Genomic DNA, 16,203 nt, shown 5'->3' with positions numbered 1-16,203 from the left:
GGCTCGCTAAAAGACTGATTAAGACTGTGTGTTATTGTTGCCTGTGTATGGGTGGATGTCACGGGGGTGTGGTGTGGAAGAGTAATTGAGGCTTTGGCGTGTGTTCGTGTCACGCGTCAGCCAGTCTCCACTCTGATGAAACGAGGGCTAAGACCTGAGCTCACACAGTTGCTGCAAGGTATTGTGGGCAGGCGCAAGGCGATTACAGAAATATCCACCAGCGATGAATGCTTTGATCCAAAATGAAACGCTGCTGCTTCGAAGCCCATTTTTAGGAGACTGCTATAGAGTGAGATAGTTACATTAATATTTGTCCAGTTGAGCAAGAATTTGTTATTTATATAGCACCTTTCAAAATGGCATACAACTGCTCACAAGAGAAGGAGGGATGAAATAGAAATAAACCAAAATAGCAACATAGAAACAAAGGACAAAATATGGTACAATGTTATGGTATCTATGCAGAAACTTGGCTTCACACACACACACACACACACACACACACACATACATGTATGGGGAGAGTAGGAGCAAAAGAGAGCTAGATATATACATTATGTGGTCTTTGTTTCTGATGGAATAGGGACATGTCTATGTTGTGTACAATTAAACATAACTGAGAATGACTGCAGTCATAACTCCCAATGTCTCTCCATCACGTGTCTAAGCCTGCTGGCATTTAGTGCATGATGATCTAAAACAACTGTGACCAACCCCCAGATCAAGTCTTGATGCCCAACATGTCGGCTCCTCACTAGCACATCACCAAACAGTCGGTTGGCCAGTCCCTAAGGATGAACTGAGGAATCGGCACCAACATTTTGGGGCTGAGGCCTACAGCTGGACTTCATTCTGATCCTTTTATATGGGAAGGTAATTCAAACCTGCACAAATGTCCAATAATCAAAACACGAGCATTAATAAGCCTGACCACATTAGGGTCTAAATGATTTTGAGGAACACTGGGGACGTAAGGAGAGCTGTTGCTCTGAGAAGTCAGCTGTTGCATTGGGCTGCAGTATGGCGGTGCAGAGAGATGGTGCTGGGGGACGACTCCGGCACTGCATGCACTTTGCTATGTGTTTGTGTGTGTGTGTGTGTTTACATGCTGGAGTATGTGAACTTATTTAAAGCCAGCGGCTTTTGGGACTTTGGGATTCATCTCCTCCTCGTGTGTTATCAGCGTGGCAGTTTTTCAAATGGTGCACTAAGTGACATAGTACATAAACCAGCCTCTGCCTCTGAAGAGACCCTTATCCCAGAATAGCTCAGGCCTGCTCTATCTAACTGATGCCCAAGACAGTTTCAGCCATCACGGCAACACCTCTCAGTATGCCACGGGAACAGATAGCAGTGTCAACAAAAATGGCTGCCGCATCTTTTCTTGTTTTTGTATGTGTGCGTGGAGAGAAAAGGCAAGAAACCTTTTTTATCAGACTACGGTAGGCCTTTCGCCTCATGGTGTTTGAGAACCGCACACCGTCTTTGTTGTCCATCTCCAACTTATCTGCATGGCTTTTTGCAGAATTGGGCACAGCCAACAGTTAACAGTCAATCTCCCTATCAGGAATGCTGGACTCTGGCTTTGTCTATTCTGAGAAACCGTGGTCCCCTTTCCCTCCCCCCAGTGCTGCACTGTCACCCTGCTCTCATACCAGGAACCAACCTCTCCCCTTGCTCTGAAGGTCAGATCTGGTGGAGCCAGAGGGGGAGAGGCGTAGCACCTAAGACAGAATGACTGGATACACCAAATTACAACCGCTCTGTGTGACTATTAGTGGACAGGATACTTAACTTCTTCATCTGAGGCCTAAAGTGTTAAAGCGCCATGTTTCTGACTATGGTGACGGACACACAACTGAAAAAAAGCTAAAAGCGCATTTTGAATGTTTGCCTGCATGTTTTGGCTGACCCTTCAGTCTTGTTTATTTGTTTTAAATTTGTACATGAGGCTGCATTATTTTTCTAGCGGCAGCCTCGCGCCATGTTTCTCGCTATTAATAAGATGTTGTGTATTTATAGTAGCATGTTTAATGCCACACAGCTCCTGAAATAATCTCTTCTAAGGTTGCATCCTCTGTGGCTACACACAATAGCAAACATCCCTGTTGGCACTTAACAGCACAAAAGCTGCCGGGCTAATACTTCAAGGCCAACATGAGTTTGTGAGCATCAAAGTCACCAAATGTGGTGCCACTTCACCAGGAGGCCGAGGGTGGTTTAAAAACAACAAGCAATATTATGTGTGAGCACAGACTACCTTTTTTCTTTTACATATTTTCTGTGTGTTTCATTGAATATTCCCGAAGAAATGTCAGTTGAATTCCCAGGATTTGTTGCCAGGTGCGGACACAAATCCCCCTCCTCGTTGGGGCAAAGATGCACTGCCCTTCAAAATCTGTGGAGAGCAAAAATTCCCCCCACGGGGATGCTCCTAATGCCACTCCGTCCCACTCCCTCGCAGTGTGTACAGTGCATTAAATAACTGGGATACAAAAATAGCCGGCTTGGGTTTAGCGCAATGACAAAAACGTAGCTTTCCTTTTGTGTCAATTGAGACAGCCGCCCAGCACCAATAGGCGTCGGAGGAGGTGGCATATGCTAATGAGGGACAAATGTCCACTGACCGTGACCTTGAAGAGCACAGTATAAAGGAGGACACATCTCCCCAAGCTGTTATTTCGTTGTGGTCGTCCTGAGGACAGGGGACAACTTTTACTCTTTGTTTGGTTAGTCGATCATCAGGCATTTTACGCGCGGGTTGCTTCCCCTTTAAAACGTCTCACTGAGCCTAAATTTCACTCTCGACATCGCAGTCAGAGTGTTTACCTCCGCCGGCCCGTGTACAAGTTTCCCTTTTCATCAGGCGATAGTGGATTTGCGCTCTTTACGCGCGACAAGCGTCTCCGCGGCCACGTTGTTTTCATCTGCAGGCCGACGGAAGACTGCAGTGACAAAAACAACTTAACACAGTAAACGGCCACTTGACAAACGCAAAGCTTTGTTTTTCTCGCCAAAGGACTTCCAAAACTCGCTGCGTTTCGGAGACCGGAGAAGAGTTTCCACCGTGTCGCGCTTTGACATGAGGGACTGAGGAGAGGCGGCCCCGTTTTTACGCAAATGTGATTTGGAGCTGCTGGCGACACACACCGTGGCTTTCGACGGTAGGCTGACAGAGGAGCCCTGAAGGAAGCGGAGCCTTATAAGAGTTAAAAATATTCATGCCATAATCAAAGATAGTTTAGGACGGCACGTTGTATCTCACATGGACTAGTCATGAAATGAAACTCCACACAACATATGAAACATATAATATTATTCAAGAGTACTGCTGGGTTAATTTTTGTCAGTTTGGGAAACTTAAACAATTTCTTATGTTTCATGAGACCAAGAAAAAAACTAAGCAAAAAAAAAAAAAAAAAAATACCTTTTTTATCACTTATTCTGTGCCTTTGTTTGGGTTTTGGTGAGGAGTTGACTCTTTAATTTCTTTAATTTTTATTTTTATTTTTTTATTTGCCCACCACCCACTCAGTAATGCTCATCCCCTCTGCTGTGCTGTCAGGGACAAAGCCAGCCTGGATCACTGATGAAAAAGAGGCCTACAAAGAGCTCAGAGGTGACAAAGTCATCGTTGAGACAAGATGAAAAGGTAAGTGATCGTCCTTCCACCAGAAGATTTTCAGCTTTTGTTAATATAATGTTCTAAAAACAATGATATGACTATAATTTTTTTTTTTTTTTACTAAAAAACAGAACTACAGATGTTTGAGCATGTATGGTTTTGTACAGCAGGTCTGTGTGTTCAGACTGTGACAGTGAAGGATGGCAACATCCAGCAGATGAATCCTCCGAAGTGTGGCATGATCGAAGACGTGGCCATGCTGACACACCTCATCTAGATCTCTGTGCTGTACGACCTGCACAGACGCTACCATGCCTGGATGATCTATGTGAGTATCTCCTTCTGGACCGACGGAGCTCCCCCTCTCCCGTGTTTCTATGTTCCATGTAGGGCAAAATGACCCAGATTAAATTACAATGTTAAGCTGCTGATGTCAACCTGTCAGTACCAAATTGGTCATTCTGGTTTTTACATGACACATCACAGTTAGTAAATCTCATCCTCAGACCTGCTCCGGACTCCATACAAATGGCTACCTGTCTGCAAAGCCCCAGTAGGCAGCGCTTCCAAGGGAAAACGCCGCCACACAATCAACAGATTGGGAGAACCAGTCCATGCTCATCACGTAAATATCACCCATGTGAAAGGAATGGGCTTTTTGTGTGTGTGTTTCAAATCACAAATGATCAAAGAAGCAGACATCACGTTTTTTGTTGGTTTTTTTTGGGGGGGGGTGGGAGTTTGTTTGTTTGTTTGTTTTTTTTGTTATTATTGTTGTTTTGTTTTTTTCCTCTCAAAAGTTTTTGGCTGAAATCTATTCCTCGCTTTTTGCAAAACTGTCAACACAAATGTGATTTAGTATTTTGCCATTGTGGCAGCTCTTTGGAAAATAACTGCCAAAAAAGGGAGTAAGGCTGATGGGGCAACTCATATTTTTGTCTTCAACCCACTTTTTAAGCTTTTCTTTGGTGCATTTCATTTGTATTTTCTTTATTTTTCTGGTCCCAGTGTATTCTGGTCCCCCTTTTATTAAACTGTCCTTTCATTTTCCTCCTCATGAATACATTCATGTCTGAGTCTTCACCCTCGTGTTGTTCAGCTTCTCCAATGCTTCCTCAGAAATATTTTTGTTTGCCCCTTCTCATGCCATTTTCATTTATCTTTGTCTTTGTCTTTGATATTTATTTGGGGGATGGGGCACTTTTCTATGGTCTTTGGGTTTATATGGTGAGGTTTTTTGTTTTTTTTTTTTTAACCACAGCTTTAACAACCAGTTACTAATTTGTTAATCCCTTTTGGTTGTGACAGTATTACTTGATCACACTTGACATGATCTCACAAGTTTCTCAACTTCTTTTGCTGCAAGGTCCTGCCACTAAAAAAGGGGGGGTGTTTTGTGAAAAAATGGCCATCTTTGCATTTTATTTTCTCTTCTAGGGGACTCTGGAAGATCCGACCATTGAAGTGAATCCCGCAGTGGAGCTATTTGTTAGTGCCAAAACGCTAAGGAATCACAACTCTTCCTGCTTTGTGAGTAACAGTAGATTCTTATACATCTTTTTTTTAATATGATAATTTTTTTTCTTGCATTGCATTAATATTTTGATTAATTTCCATCAGGGCAAGTGTATCAGTATTCACTTTGGACCTACAGGCCTTGGCTGATATTGGCAAATGTGAGTTGAAGTTTTATTTGCTTTTTTTCTGAAACACTGTGCATTTCTCATTTTGCTTCATGTCTGATATGAAAATGTGAACACATTCTACCTCTCACTGTCCCTCAGATCTTCAGAGTGCTATTTCAGCAACCACATTTACTACCAGATCATGTCACGGCTGCTTTAGTTTTCTGCTTTATTGTATACTTTTGCTGGGGTGTGACATGCTCCTGTTTGCTCTGTGTTCCAGACATACTGCTGATGTCCTCCAACCCATATGACTTCCACTGCTGCTCACAGGGCATCACCACTGTGGAGAACTTGGATGATGGAGCCGATGGCCACTGATGTAAAAGTTATCTTTTCCTTCTGATTTGAAAATCTGCAGGACACCGGGTGGATGGAGTTGCACGATAACTTTTTCTTTGCATCTCTGCAGGGTACCATGGGTGCTATAAAATGTTGGTGCCATCATGCACTTCGGCAACGTGAAGTTCAAGCAAAAGCAGCGCAAGGAGCTACTGAAGGTAAAGAACCGATCCAGTCAGATCTGTTGTAGAAGCAGTAACAGATTTAAAAGCAAGTGATGATTTGCTCTTTTGCATTTTCTTGGGATGTGGGGTGGGGGGGGTAGGGTTAGGGACAGAACATGGAACAGGTGAGGGGTAATGTCTGTCTGTGCTTTTGCTTCAGCTTTTGTTAACGCAGCATATTCTCGTCCTCAGAGAAACAGATCTGATTGATGTGTCAAACAGCTAAAAGCAGAAATGCAGCACAAAAGATTCTTGTGATTCTAAAGAAGATTCTAGAGAGATCAACACGTTCAGCCTCACCTTAGTATGCTGATGACGGACAGCTTCTTAATCCTCAGTCGATCAATACACTCGCTACTCAATGCACACGAGAATCTGGTATCTAAGCAACAAGGTTATCCATGTGAATGACAGCTGTACACTTGGTGTGTGTGTGTGTGTGTGTTTGCGCTGTAGGTGAATTATGCTGTCGGCACTCTGGCCAAAGCCACGTATGACGGCATGTTCAAATGCTTGGTGGGATCAACAGGACCCTGCACACATCTCTGCCTCGCCAGCACTTCAGTCCTGGACATCGCCAGATTTGAGATCTTTGATGTAAGTTGATCTATAATACAAATATTTTATAATTTTAATGTTAATAATAATATTAAAGTTGTCCTAACATGGTAAGATATAACTGATTTTCTGGTTGCATGGTCAGCTTTTAGTTTAAAATCCACATTCTCTCTTATGGTAAAGAATTAAAATGCTGCAGGAGGCATTGATTGACACAGAGCAAAGAGCCCGGTCCTGGCAAAACAGTTTTTCATGCTGTTGACTTCGAAAGCTCTCTCTGAACACACGTTCCTCCTTAATTGCAGCTCTGCATCAACTTCACCAATGAGAAACTGCAACAGTTTTTCAACCAGCACGTGTACATCCTGGAACAGGAGGCATATAAAGGTGAGGAATTTGGGCGGGACTTTCAAGCTTGCATTGATCTCACTGAAAAGGTGAAGATCTATCTTCAGAAAAGCCGGTGTTTACTCACAGATGACTTTCACAGAGGTGTATACGATTAACGCAGTGCTCTTCCTCCAGCCACTTGGCCTCATGTCCACCCTTGAAGAGGAGTGCATGTTCCCAAGAGTCAAGAGAGTTAAGATGTATGACGATCACATCAGCAACTCGCCTTATTTTCAAAAGCTGCGGCCAAACAAGAAACACAAGTACGAGGCCCATTATGAGCTGGTGCGCTATGCTGGAGTGATGAGTGAGTTCCTCTTTAAAGCAGCAGCACAGGTCGAAAACATTAACTGTTCAGTTCAACAAGTTTCCGTTTTCTTTTCCAGGTGCCATATAACATCATTGGCTGGCTGGACAAAAACAGTGGTGGTGGCTTGTTTCTCTGTTTGAGCATTATGTCGGCTTGGACCGAGGTACTGTAACCCGGATTGTGTAGTTAAAGTGTTTTGTTTTTTTTTAAGATTGTCAAATAATTCACTCTGCTCATGATCTCACAGCATCTGAACTAAAGGCTGGCAGGAGAAGAGGAGGAAGGCCGCCTCAGCTTCACAAGGTGAGCCTGGCAGTGCAGCGTGATGCGGCTCATTGCTGAAGCAGGTGAACTTGTGGGCATCTCTGGACAGCTGAGATGGAGGCAGTTAAGACTTGCAGTGATGTTTAGGGCATTGATCACATGAACATCACTTTAAGTCTGTGCTGTCTCCTCTCTACTTTACATCAAGTGTTTCACATGAGGGATACAAAGAGGTTTTACATGAATGTTGACATTAATTTTAAAAGTAATCACTTCATTTCGTTATTCACTCAATGAACCAAATTTTAATCTTTTACTTCAGGAAAGTCTGATGACCAACCTCTGCAGCAACCACCCCCACTTTGTTCGTCGCATCAGCCCGAATGAGACCAAGACTCCAGGTAACACGCAGTACAGTCATCACATCATTAGGTCCCGGACTAGGCTAATGTCTGAAACATTAACATCTGCACAGGGATTATGGACTCATTCCTGATGCTGTGCTGTAACGTTGTGCTTGGGGGCATCAGAATCTGCAGGGAGTGTTATTCCAACCGCACCTTCCCTGCTGACTCCAAACAGCGGTGAGATGAACTTAAAATGTGGACAAGGAAAGACTTGCTTTGTGGTTGTAATGGGATTATGATGATAATACCGGCGGAAACTTTTTTTTTTTTTTTTTTTTTTTGGTCAAATATTCAGCTATCACATCCTGAATCCACAGTCCATCCAAGATGATGTATGTCAACAGCAGGAAAGCTGCAGAGAAGTTGCTGGCGTCTCTGGACACCGACTACAACCAGTAGAAATTTGGACGCACAAAGGTAGAATACAGGAGCTTGTGTATGATTCAGCACTAGTCAGTAAATGTCACTGAGTGCAGTTACCCATGTGCTACAGTCCAATTTCAACCTATTTAGTCTTGACTTTAGGATTTGTACAGCAGTAAATAAAGTAATGAGATAAAAGACAATCATAATAAACTTTATATATTTCTTCACTGGTTATGCCATATAAATTTTTATTTCACCACTGTTTGGTCTGTTTATGGCAAAATAATCAGACAGTGCTACTATAGGATCATATCTCTTCAAACAAGTATGTGATAATAGATCTTTGAATTTTTATTCACTCTCAGCTATGGTAACTCTGTTTATTTTATTTGGTAACGCGTGGGTTTTCGTTTTTTTTTTTTTTTTTGTTTTTTTTTTAGCTGAGCTGATAGTGGGATTTTTCTTGTAGGTATTCTTTAAGGCTGGCCTGGTAGGTCACCTCGAGGAGCTGAGGGACGAGCGTTTGGCCAAAGTCCTGGTACTGCTGCAGGCAGCTGTTCGGTACAAAATCATAGGGATGGAGCTGCAGAGGATGATGGAAAGGAGGTAAAAAGCTACAAAACCGTTAAAATCTCACAAAATGTAGTTCAAACTGACAGAACCCTTTGAACTCCTTTTTTATAACTCACAGGAAGGTGAAGATGTGAGTACAAAAAAAGAAAAACAGACAGACCTCCAACACCTGTTGCTGCTGTGAACAGGTTCAATAACCACATGATCGACTGCAAGCCTTTCAGCTTGTGATACATTATACCTTGGTGTTCACTGCCTCACTCTAGTATGCCAGGCATGCAAGGGCAGTGTTATCAGCGTGTGTGAGACGTGTGCTTGCCCTTTTATGGTTACCAGGCATGTGTGTGGCCATACTGTTAATAAGGGCCCACTCGAACACACACATGCACTACCGCTCTCGCAGGTTTCCATCCATTCTCTCCATCCACTCTCTCTAAATGAAACAATGCTGACGGTGTCCTTAGAGCCAGGTGGCGACATGTGTCAAGTGGCAGCTGTTCGGGGCCTCCCTAAAAATACAACCCTCAACCCCCCCTCTCTGGATGCCCAGTGGCCCCTGGCCCCTTTTGTCCGCGGCGCCTGTACTTCTAAGAGAGCGCATTGATGGAATATGTGGAGGGTGACAGAGGATTAAAGCCGAACATTGGACAGAGGGTTTTAGTTCCTAAATAAACACAGACACTCACCTTTTGAGAGACACCCGACATGGAGTCATGTCAAACATGCAATCAGCTCCACCACCCTCCTTCAGTCACCTGCCACCCAAGTGTGTGCATGCTTACTCAAACTCACCCCCTAAACACTGAGAGGAAGTCCTTGACCAATCTGCTCTGGGTCCATATTTAGGGCTGTGAGACGCCATCCTACTGGGACTAAATCAATCTAGTACCCATGTTTGGTCACAGTCTTGAAAGATCAAAAGCATCATGAGGTGTATGATTTCATGTCATGTCCCTCAGTGTATGATTAGATACAGAGAGTGGAGTAGTTGCAGGATTCGTGCCAAAAATCCAGCAGCAAGCAGCGACTGAACTAGTGATGAAATAACTACACAGGAAAGTCCAGGATAAATCTTTATGACCTTCTCCTCCTCATGTGCCCACTCCCAGCTTCCCTTCTTCTGGTTATAAAAAGGTCCACATCAACCTTTTATTTGGCTGGGTTGCTTCAGTGGGGCCTTAGTGATAATTGCTGAAGGCCATGATGGACTGATAGAGTTGAGTAATTATAGTTTTACATTGTTTGTACCCATTTATTTTGACAGAGCAATGACCAGTGTGTTTCTATTAACTATAAGATTCAGAGTGTGGAGCTAGATTTAGAGAAAAAAGGCAGAAAACCTGGCAGCCTTGAAGGAGTGTTACCAATAATGCCTCTTTCACATGTGCTCTGTTCAGAGCGAGCGAGATTAGAATTTCGATGCCCAACTGTGGTTCTGTGCTGTCTGAGGGATTTAAAAAAAAACAACATATATATTGCCTCCAACTTTTTTCTGAAGCAAAGAGATGAAACTGGCTCTTACCGCCACAGCAAACTCAGCGGAAATATCTTCATCTGAGCTCATTTTAAACTGAATGCTGTTTTAGCATGATATTTGCCTCCCTACAACTGAGCATCCAATTTTTTTATTTATTTATTTATTTATTTATTTATTTTTATTTATATTTATTAGTGTAGATACTCCAAAATCATTCCATGAATCCTCCAAACTTCAGAACTCTGCAGAAATGAACTGTACTACATGTGTCTGTGATCTTCAAAGATTCAACTTTTAGAAATACAGATACGTGAATGCACTTACCACTATGTCTCTTTTTGGCCACCGTCCCAAAGGAGCAGGGCAATCTGGCCGACGCAGAGGAGCGCTGCAACCTGCTCATCAAAATGAAGCTCCAACTGGAGGCCAAGGTGAACGAACTGATGGAGAGGCTGGAGGATGAGGAGGAGATGAGCTCTAGTGTGCTCACCAAGAAGCTGGAGGATGAGTGCAATGAGTTGAAGAAAGACATTGATGACCTGGGCATCTCTTTGGCTAAAGTAGAGAAAGAGAAACATGCCACAGAAAACAAGGTGAGAGGGTTGAAAAGCGACAGTAGTGAGTGAGCTACATGGTCAGAAAAAGAAAGCACTTGGGAGAAAAACCTAAATAAAAATTTCTTTGATTTCACGTCAAATTTCTTTTTTTTTTTTTTTTTTTTTTCCCCCCCACAGGTGAAGAACATGATTAAGGAAATGTCAGCTCTAGATGAAGCCATACTGAAGCTGACCAAAGAGAAGAAGGCTCTCCACGAGGCTCATTAGCAGACTCTGGATGACTTGTGGGCAGAGGAAGACAAAGACAACACTCTGACCAAAGCTGGAGCAACCAATAGATGATGTGAGGAGAAAAAATAAACTGTTATCTAATTTAGTCCACATGGGTAACACTACTCACACAGTTTTTAAGATGTGACATTTTCACCATCCTAATGTGATCAGCTGGAGAGTTCACTGGAACGGGTCAAACATGAGCTAGAGGGGGATCAGAAACTCTCCTTGGAATCTGTTATTGATCTGGAGAATGACAAACAGCAACTTGAATAGAAGCTGAAAAGGTGAGTAATCCTGTATCTAGTGAAAAAACATCTTATTTTTGAAGACTGACGTTATGATTGCCAAATATTTAAGGGCTTTGAAATGAATGAGTGCAAAGGTTGAGCAGGTCTTGGTCAATCTAGTCTTCCAACCTCTAAAAGACAGATCATGAAACACGAGTCTGACAAAATAACTGACCCCTGTTATCTTCCAGGATTTTTCATGCTTATAGAGCCAAAGTGGAGAAGCAGCACAGCAATGTGGCACAAGAGCTGGATGAGGCTGGTGGAGATTAACAAAAAGAGAGGCAGATTTTCTGAAGCTGCACTACAAGGCCACAACAGCAGCCGTGTTGAGCATACAGACAGTGCGGCAGAGCTGAGCAAGCAGATCGACAGCCTACAGAGAGTCGAAACAGAAGCTGGAGAGGAGCAAGGCCAAGATGGAGGTTGAAGGTCTGGCCTGCACTCTGGTGCAACTTTCCAAGGACAAGGTAGATGGAAGGACAAGGAACACATTCTAAGATGTAAAGCCAAATGGCACCCACCTATATCAATCCCCAGAAAGGTGAAACATTTAAATTTCTCCTGTCTCTGCGGGCATCCTCAGAGAAAATGTGCTGCCTGTATGAAACCCAGCTGAATGAGGCGAAAGCGAAGGCTGAGAAGCTCAATGAAACCAGCACCCAGTGAGCACGTGCTCAGGCTGAGAATGGTAAAGCCCTTTCATTTGGTCATAGATGTCACAAACTGATCTAACCTGCTTAGACTGCTTAGATAATCCAGAAACGCTTTTCTTATAGCCGAGCAGAGAGCTCTGAGGAGGATCTGGAGGTGGCAAAGTGAGTGAGGTCTCTTTCAACAAAACCAGAAGGTGCAGAATGATCATTTGAAGGCACAAGAGCCAAATCTATGTTATTATTGTTAGGAAAAAGAGGTGACATGTTGGCAGTAGACCAAAGAAACAGTGGAGTCATCCAATGCAAAGTGCTCTTCCTTTTGAAGACCAAAAACAATGACTCCAGACTGAGATTAGGGACCTGATCATTGACCTGGAGCACTCCAGTCCTGCAGCTACTGCTCTTGATAAGAAGCAATGCAACTTTGGTAAGGTACTGATGGAGGCGAGAAAAGTAAGCGTGCTGACTACTCCAGAGGACATAGCCTCACCAAAACCCTGTCCTGAAACACATGATGTCACAGAAACGAACACAGGAAAAACAAATGTTATCCAAAAAAAATAATCACTCTGCAAGAATACACCTTAGGGAGTGAAAAGAAGGGAAAAGATGAATCAAAATGAGGATGATGGGAAAATGTTTGTCTGTGGCCTGATTCAAGTAAGAACTTTTATTTAACCCTTCAAGTTCAAGAAAATAACATCTTTCAAAGTGCATCACCTGAACACTTGAACCAGCCTGAGTTTAAGCTCTTTCTTCAGCCCTCTGCAGCTGACTCTTTATGACCTCCTGCTCATTCAGCTGAGCAAATGTGTGAAAAATAGGCAGTTTTATTTAAACCTGAACATCAGTGGACAGCCGTCGCTGCTCTGGGCAGCCAGTCTTTGCAGAAATTTTCCCAGGAATTTGTTCTCCTCCTCAGCTGCTGCTGCTGCTGCTGTTGTCCTGAGCAGCTGCTTGTTCTTTTTCTTCAGACAACCAAATCAATGTGAATGAAATTGGTTTCACTTTTGATTCAGTTTGATATGTTTCAAGTTTTATTGTCTGTTAAAATTGTGGCAAGGCTTTAGAGATTCTTTATCCTTGCTAGTGCTCCTCTCCAATTTCAATACTCGGATGTTAAATATCTGTGTGATGGGCTTCCTGCTCCTATGTGCAGCAATTCTTTCGTTTTCTCATCTGTTGTCTTCTCTTTTTTTTTTTTTTTTTTTTCCTTGTAGTCTTCACATGATTTTTATTATTATTAATATTAATAATAATCATCTCCATTTCTGTTAAATAGCAGCACAGTCAATTATTGTTTGCAAAGTTTATGATTGGACTTTCTCTCTGACATCAGTTCAGAAATGGACATGTTTATTAACTTCTTGGTTGGTCTTTTAGTTGATTAATGGTAAAATTAAGAGTACGCCTCTCTCAGGACTTGGGCTCCATTCTAACTTTGCTTTTTCCACTGACGAAGAAATTCATTTTCTAAAGAAAAGTCTCATTTTACTCTTCAGGTACTGGTTGAGTGGAGACAGAAGTATGAAGTTGGCTGAGCACAGAGCACTTCAAGCTAAAGATTTTATATGAGACCCATCAAGAAGGAGAACAAGACCCTCCAAGGTACAACTGACATCATTAAATCCCAGCTGGAAATGAGCATTTTTGAAACTTAACAGAACCCAAGATTGTTTTTTTTTTTTTCTCTCTCTCTCTCTCCTTCCTTCAAAGGAGACTGTTGACCTGACTGATTTGATCGGACAGGGAGCAAAGACCATCCATGAGCTGGAGAAGATGAAGAAGAAAAGTGAGATTCAAGCTGCTCTTGAGGAAGCTGAGGTCAGCAGTTTGAGACGTTTCTCACTTCCTGCTAGCTGTGGTCTGTGCGATGCCCTGAGTTCTCACTTTCAGGCAGTAAGTGGTGTGGCTGAATGTGTCTCAGGGAACTCTGGAGGATGAAGAGAGCAAAACTCTCAGGATCCAGCTGCGGCTCAACCAGATTAAGACAGATGTTGACAGGAAACTGGCAGAGAAGGATGAGGAGATCGACAACCTTTGGTGAGTTTGGTGTATCAATCTTTTCATAACAGATCCAGGATACATTCCACCTCAAACACTCCATGTCGACTGCATCCTCCTGATCCTGAACTTTTTACCCCTTCTAGGCGTAACCACCAGAGCTCTGGAGTCCACACAGGCCACTGTGGATACTGAGGCCATGTCTCACAGAGGAAGAAGGTGGCGGGAGACCTGAATGAGGTGGCAGTGCAGCTGAATGATGCCAATAGGCAGGCGTCCGACTCCCAGAAACTCCTGGGAAACCTCCAGGTTCAGATCAAGGTGAGGCGACAGAACAAACTATGCATTGTGCTTGCGCATGAAGGCAGGTTGATTGGGTCACACATTTCCACTGTCTACATGAAACAGAATGTGGTGCTGCGACTCCAGGACGTTCAGCTGGAGTTGGATGAGATCATTCACCAGGAGGAGGAGTTGAAGGAACAGGTGGCAGTAACTGAGGGCAGAAACAACCTGCTGGCTCCTGAGGAGGAGCTCAGGGCTCTGCTGGAGCAGAGCGACTGCACACAAACCAGCTGAGCAAGAGCAGCTTGAAGACGCACAAAGTCAACCTGTTGTGCTCTCAGGTAGGAAGATGCATTTTAAACCATCTAGCAGTGTATTGTGGGTGCTCTAATTATTGTTTATACTCAGTGCCACGGGATCGTAGTTAGTGTTGGAAATGAAAGATCAAGGTTATACTGAAAACAAAGTAAATTGACAGTTAAACGGTGGAAACAGTCTTTAAACTGATTGTCTGGCTCCAGAACACTGCTTTAAATAACCAGAGGAAGAAGTTAGACGGTTAGAGCTGTGTAATCTGTTCAGTGAGGTTGACGATGCTGTTAAGGAGTGCCGCGACACTGATCTAAGACACTAAAAGAAAGTGAGAAAGAAGTAGGTTGAAGAAATAAGATGTACAGTACAACTTATCTCATGTGCGATGGTGGCTCATGTTTAGCCAGTGCCTCAATAAACACATGCCAGAGGCCTGCTCATTAATTCTGGTGCTGGTTCCAGTCCAATTAGAAGTGACTTGTTCTAATCTGACACCGACCTCCTGTGTTTCTAGACAGCCATGATGGCAGCGGAACTGAAGAAAGAGCAGGACACCAGCACTCAGAGAGAGGATGAAGCACATGAACATGGAGCAAACCGTAAAGGAGCTCCAGATGAGGCTGTGCAGATCATCCTCAAAGGCGGCAAGAAGCAGCTTCAGACGCTGGAGGCAAGGGTAAGAGCTCCAATTTATGTAGTTAGCGTCTCATTGGCTCATGCCTGTAAAAGGCTGGTTTGGAAACAGATTGGTCACATGTTGATCTTGCTGGTAGGTGAAAGATCTGGAGTCAGAGCAGAAGAGCGAGGGATATGAGAAAGGAGTACGCAAGTATGAGAGGAGAATCAAAGGGATATCCTGCCAGGTAAACCAAAGTGTATGATTAGATTTTTTTTTTTTTTTGTTTGCTCTAAGAAATTCTAAATATACCAAATGCCTCCCTTTGTTGTTCATACAGGCTGAAGAAGACAATAACCTGGTCCCTCTGCAAGAACTCATTGACAGCTGCAGGTCAAGATGAGTTACAAGAGGCAGGCTGAGGAAGTGGTGAGTTCACCATCAGCTCTCTACCATCACTAGTGTGATAAGTCATGAAACTCACAACACTGACCATCACATATTGTTCTTGGTAACCTCGTCTCTGCAGGAAGAGCAGGCCAACACCAACCTGTGTAAGTACAGGAAACAGCATGAGCTTGACAGCACAGAGGAGAGGGCCAATATAGACAAATCGCAGGTCAATAAGCTCTGGGTCCAGGCAAGGTTGGTGAACTAAATACATATAATACATTTTGGATTGCAGCATGATGCAGAATTATATGACCTTTGCAAGAAGTTATTAAAATTAGCCAGCAGGCTGCATAACAGGAACTAATCTTAGCAGAGACTGGATGTAATCCTCTGTTAAAGATGACCTCACTTAGCACTGTCATGTGATCTCTAGTGTGATCATGAGTAACTTTATGACACTGTGTACGTGGTTGCTAACAAACACCCCTGTCTTGTGTATTTCAGCTTGCCGAGTGATGCGGTGTGGCTGAATGCTGTGGCCAAACATATCACAGCGGGCCAGCTGCAACAGCTGTGCTCGACTGAGCAGACACACCCAAATAAAGACTTTTGAATCATTAAATACGTCTTTTTTTTGTGTACATGTGACAAAGATA

General features: G+C 43.3%; 1 protein-coding gene across 1 annotated transcript; it reads left to right on the top strand.

The window, feature by feature from the left end:
- Positions 1 to 2,708: 2,708 nt before the first annotated feature.
- LOC115044225 (myosin-6) lies at positions 2,709 to 16,160 on the top strand. Its single transcript, XM_075353365.1, is given in 48 exon segments — positions 2,709 to 3,164; positions 3,536 to 3,652; positions 3,757 to 3,953; positions 4,132 to 4,250; positions 5,063 to 5,155; positions 5,246 to 5,301; positions 5,410 to 5,462; positions 5,525 to 5,740; positions 5,743 to 5,919; positions 5,922 to 5,941; positions 6,273 to 6,336; positions 6,339 to 6,378; positions 6,380 to 6,411; positions 6,660 to 6,811; positions 6,900 to 7,064; positions 7,151 to 7,187; positions 7,229 to 7,237; positions 7,322 to 7,377; positions 7,661 to 7,739; positions 7,814 to 7,922; positions 8,041 to 8,076; positions 8,078 to 8,162; positions 8,581 to 8,717; positions 8,803 to 8,806; positions 10,518 to 10,754; positions 10,896 to 11,081; positions 11,169 to 11,278; positions 11,473 to 11,539; positions 12,213 to 12,254; positions 12,256 to 12,369; positions 13,440 to 13,545; positions 13,652 to 13,761; positions 13,865 to 13,980; positions 14,088 to 14,096; positions 14,098 to 14,147; positions 14,150 to 14,262; positions 14,371 to 14,502; positions 14,505 to 14,567; positions 14,748 to 14,786; positions 14,789 to 14,881; positions 15,053 to 15,102; positions 15,104 to 15,159; positions 15,162 to 15,214; positions 15,312 to 15,401; positions 15,495 to 15,537; positions 15,540 to 15,583; positions 15,684 to 15,799; positions 16,052 to 16,160. Coding segments are annotated over 46 exon segments (4,062 nt in total). The 5' UTR covers positions 2,709 to 3,164; positions 3,536 to 3,652; positions 3,757 to 3,778.
- The last annotated feature ends 43 nt before the right edge of the window (positions 16,161 to 16,203 follow it).

The sequence above is a fragment of the Echeneis naucrates genome, chromosome 5 (genome assembly GCF_900963305.1).
Source record: "Echeneis naucrates chromosome 5, fEcheNa1.1, whole genome shotgun sequence".
NCBI lineage: Eukaryota > Metazoa > Chordata > Actinopteri > Carangiformes > Echeneidae > Echeneis > Echeneis naucrates.
Note: the sequence above shows the minus strand (reverse complement) of the source record. Positions and strands in the feature narration are given on the sequence as shown.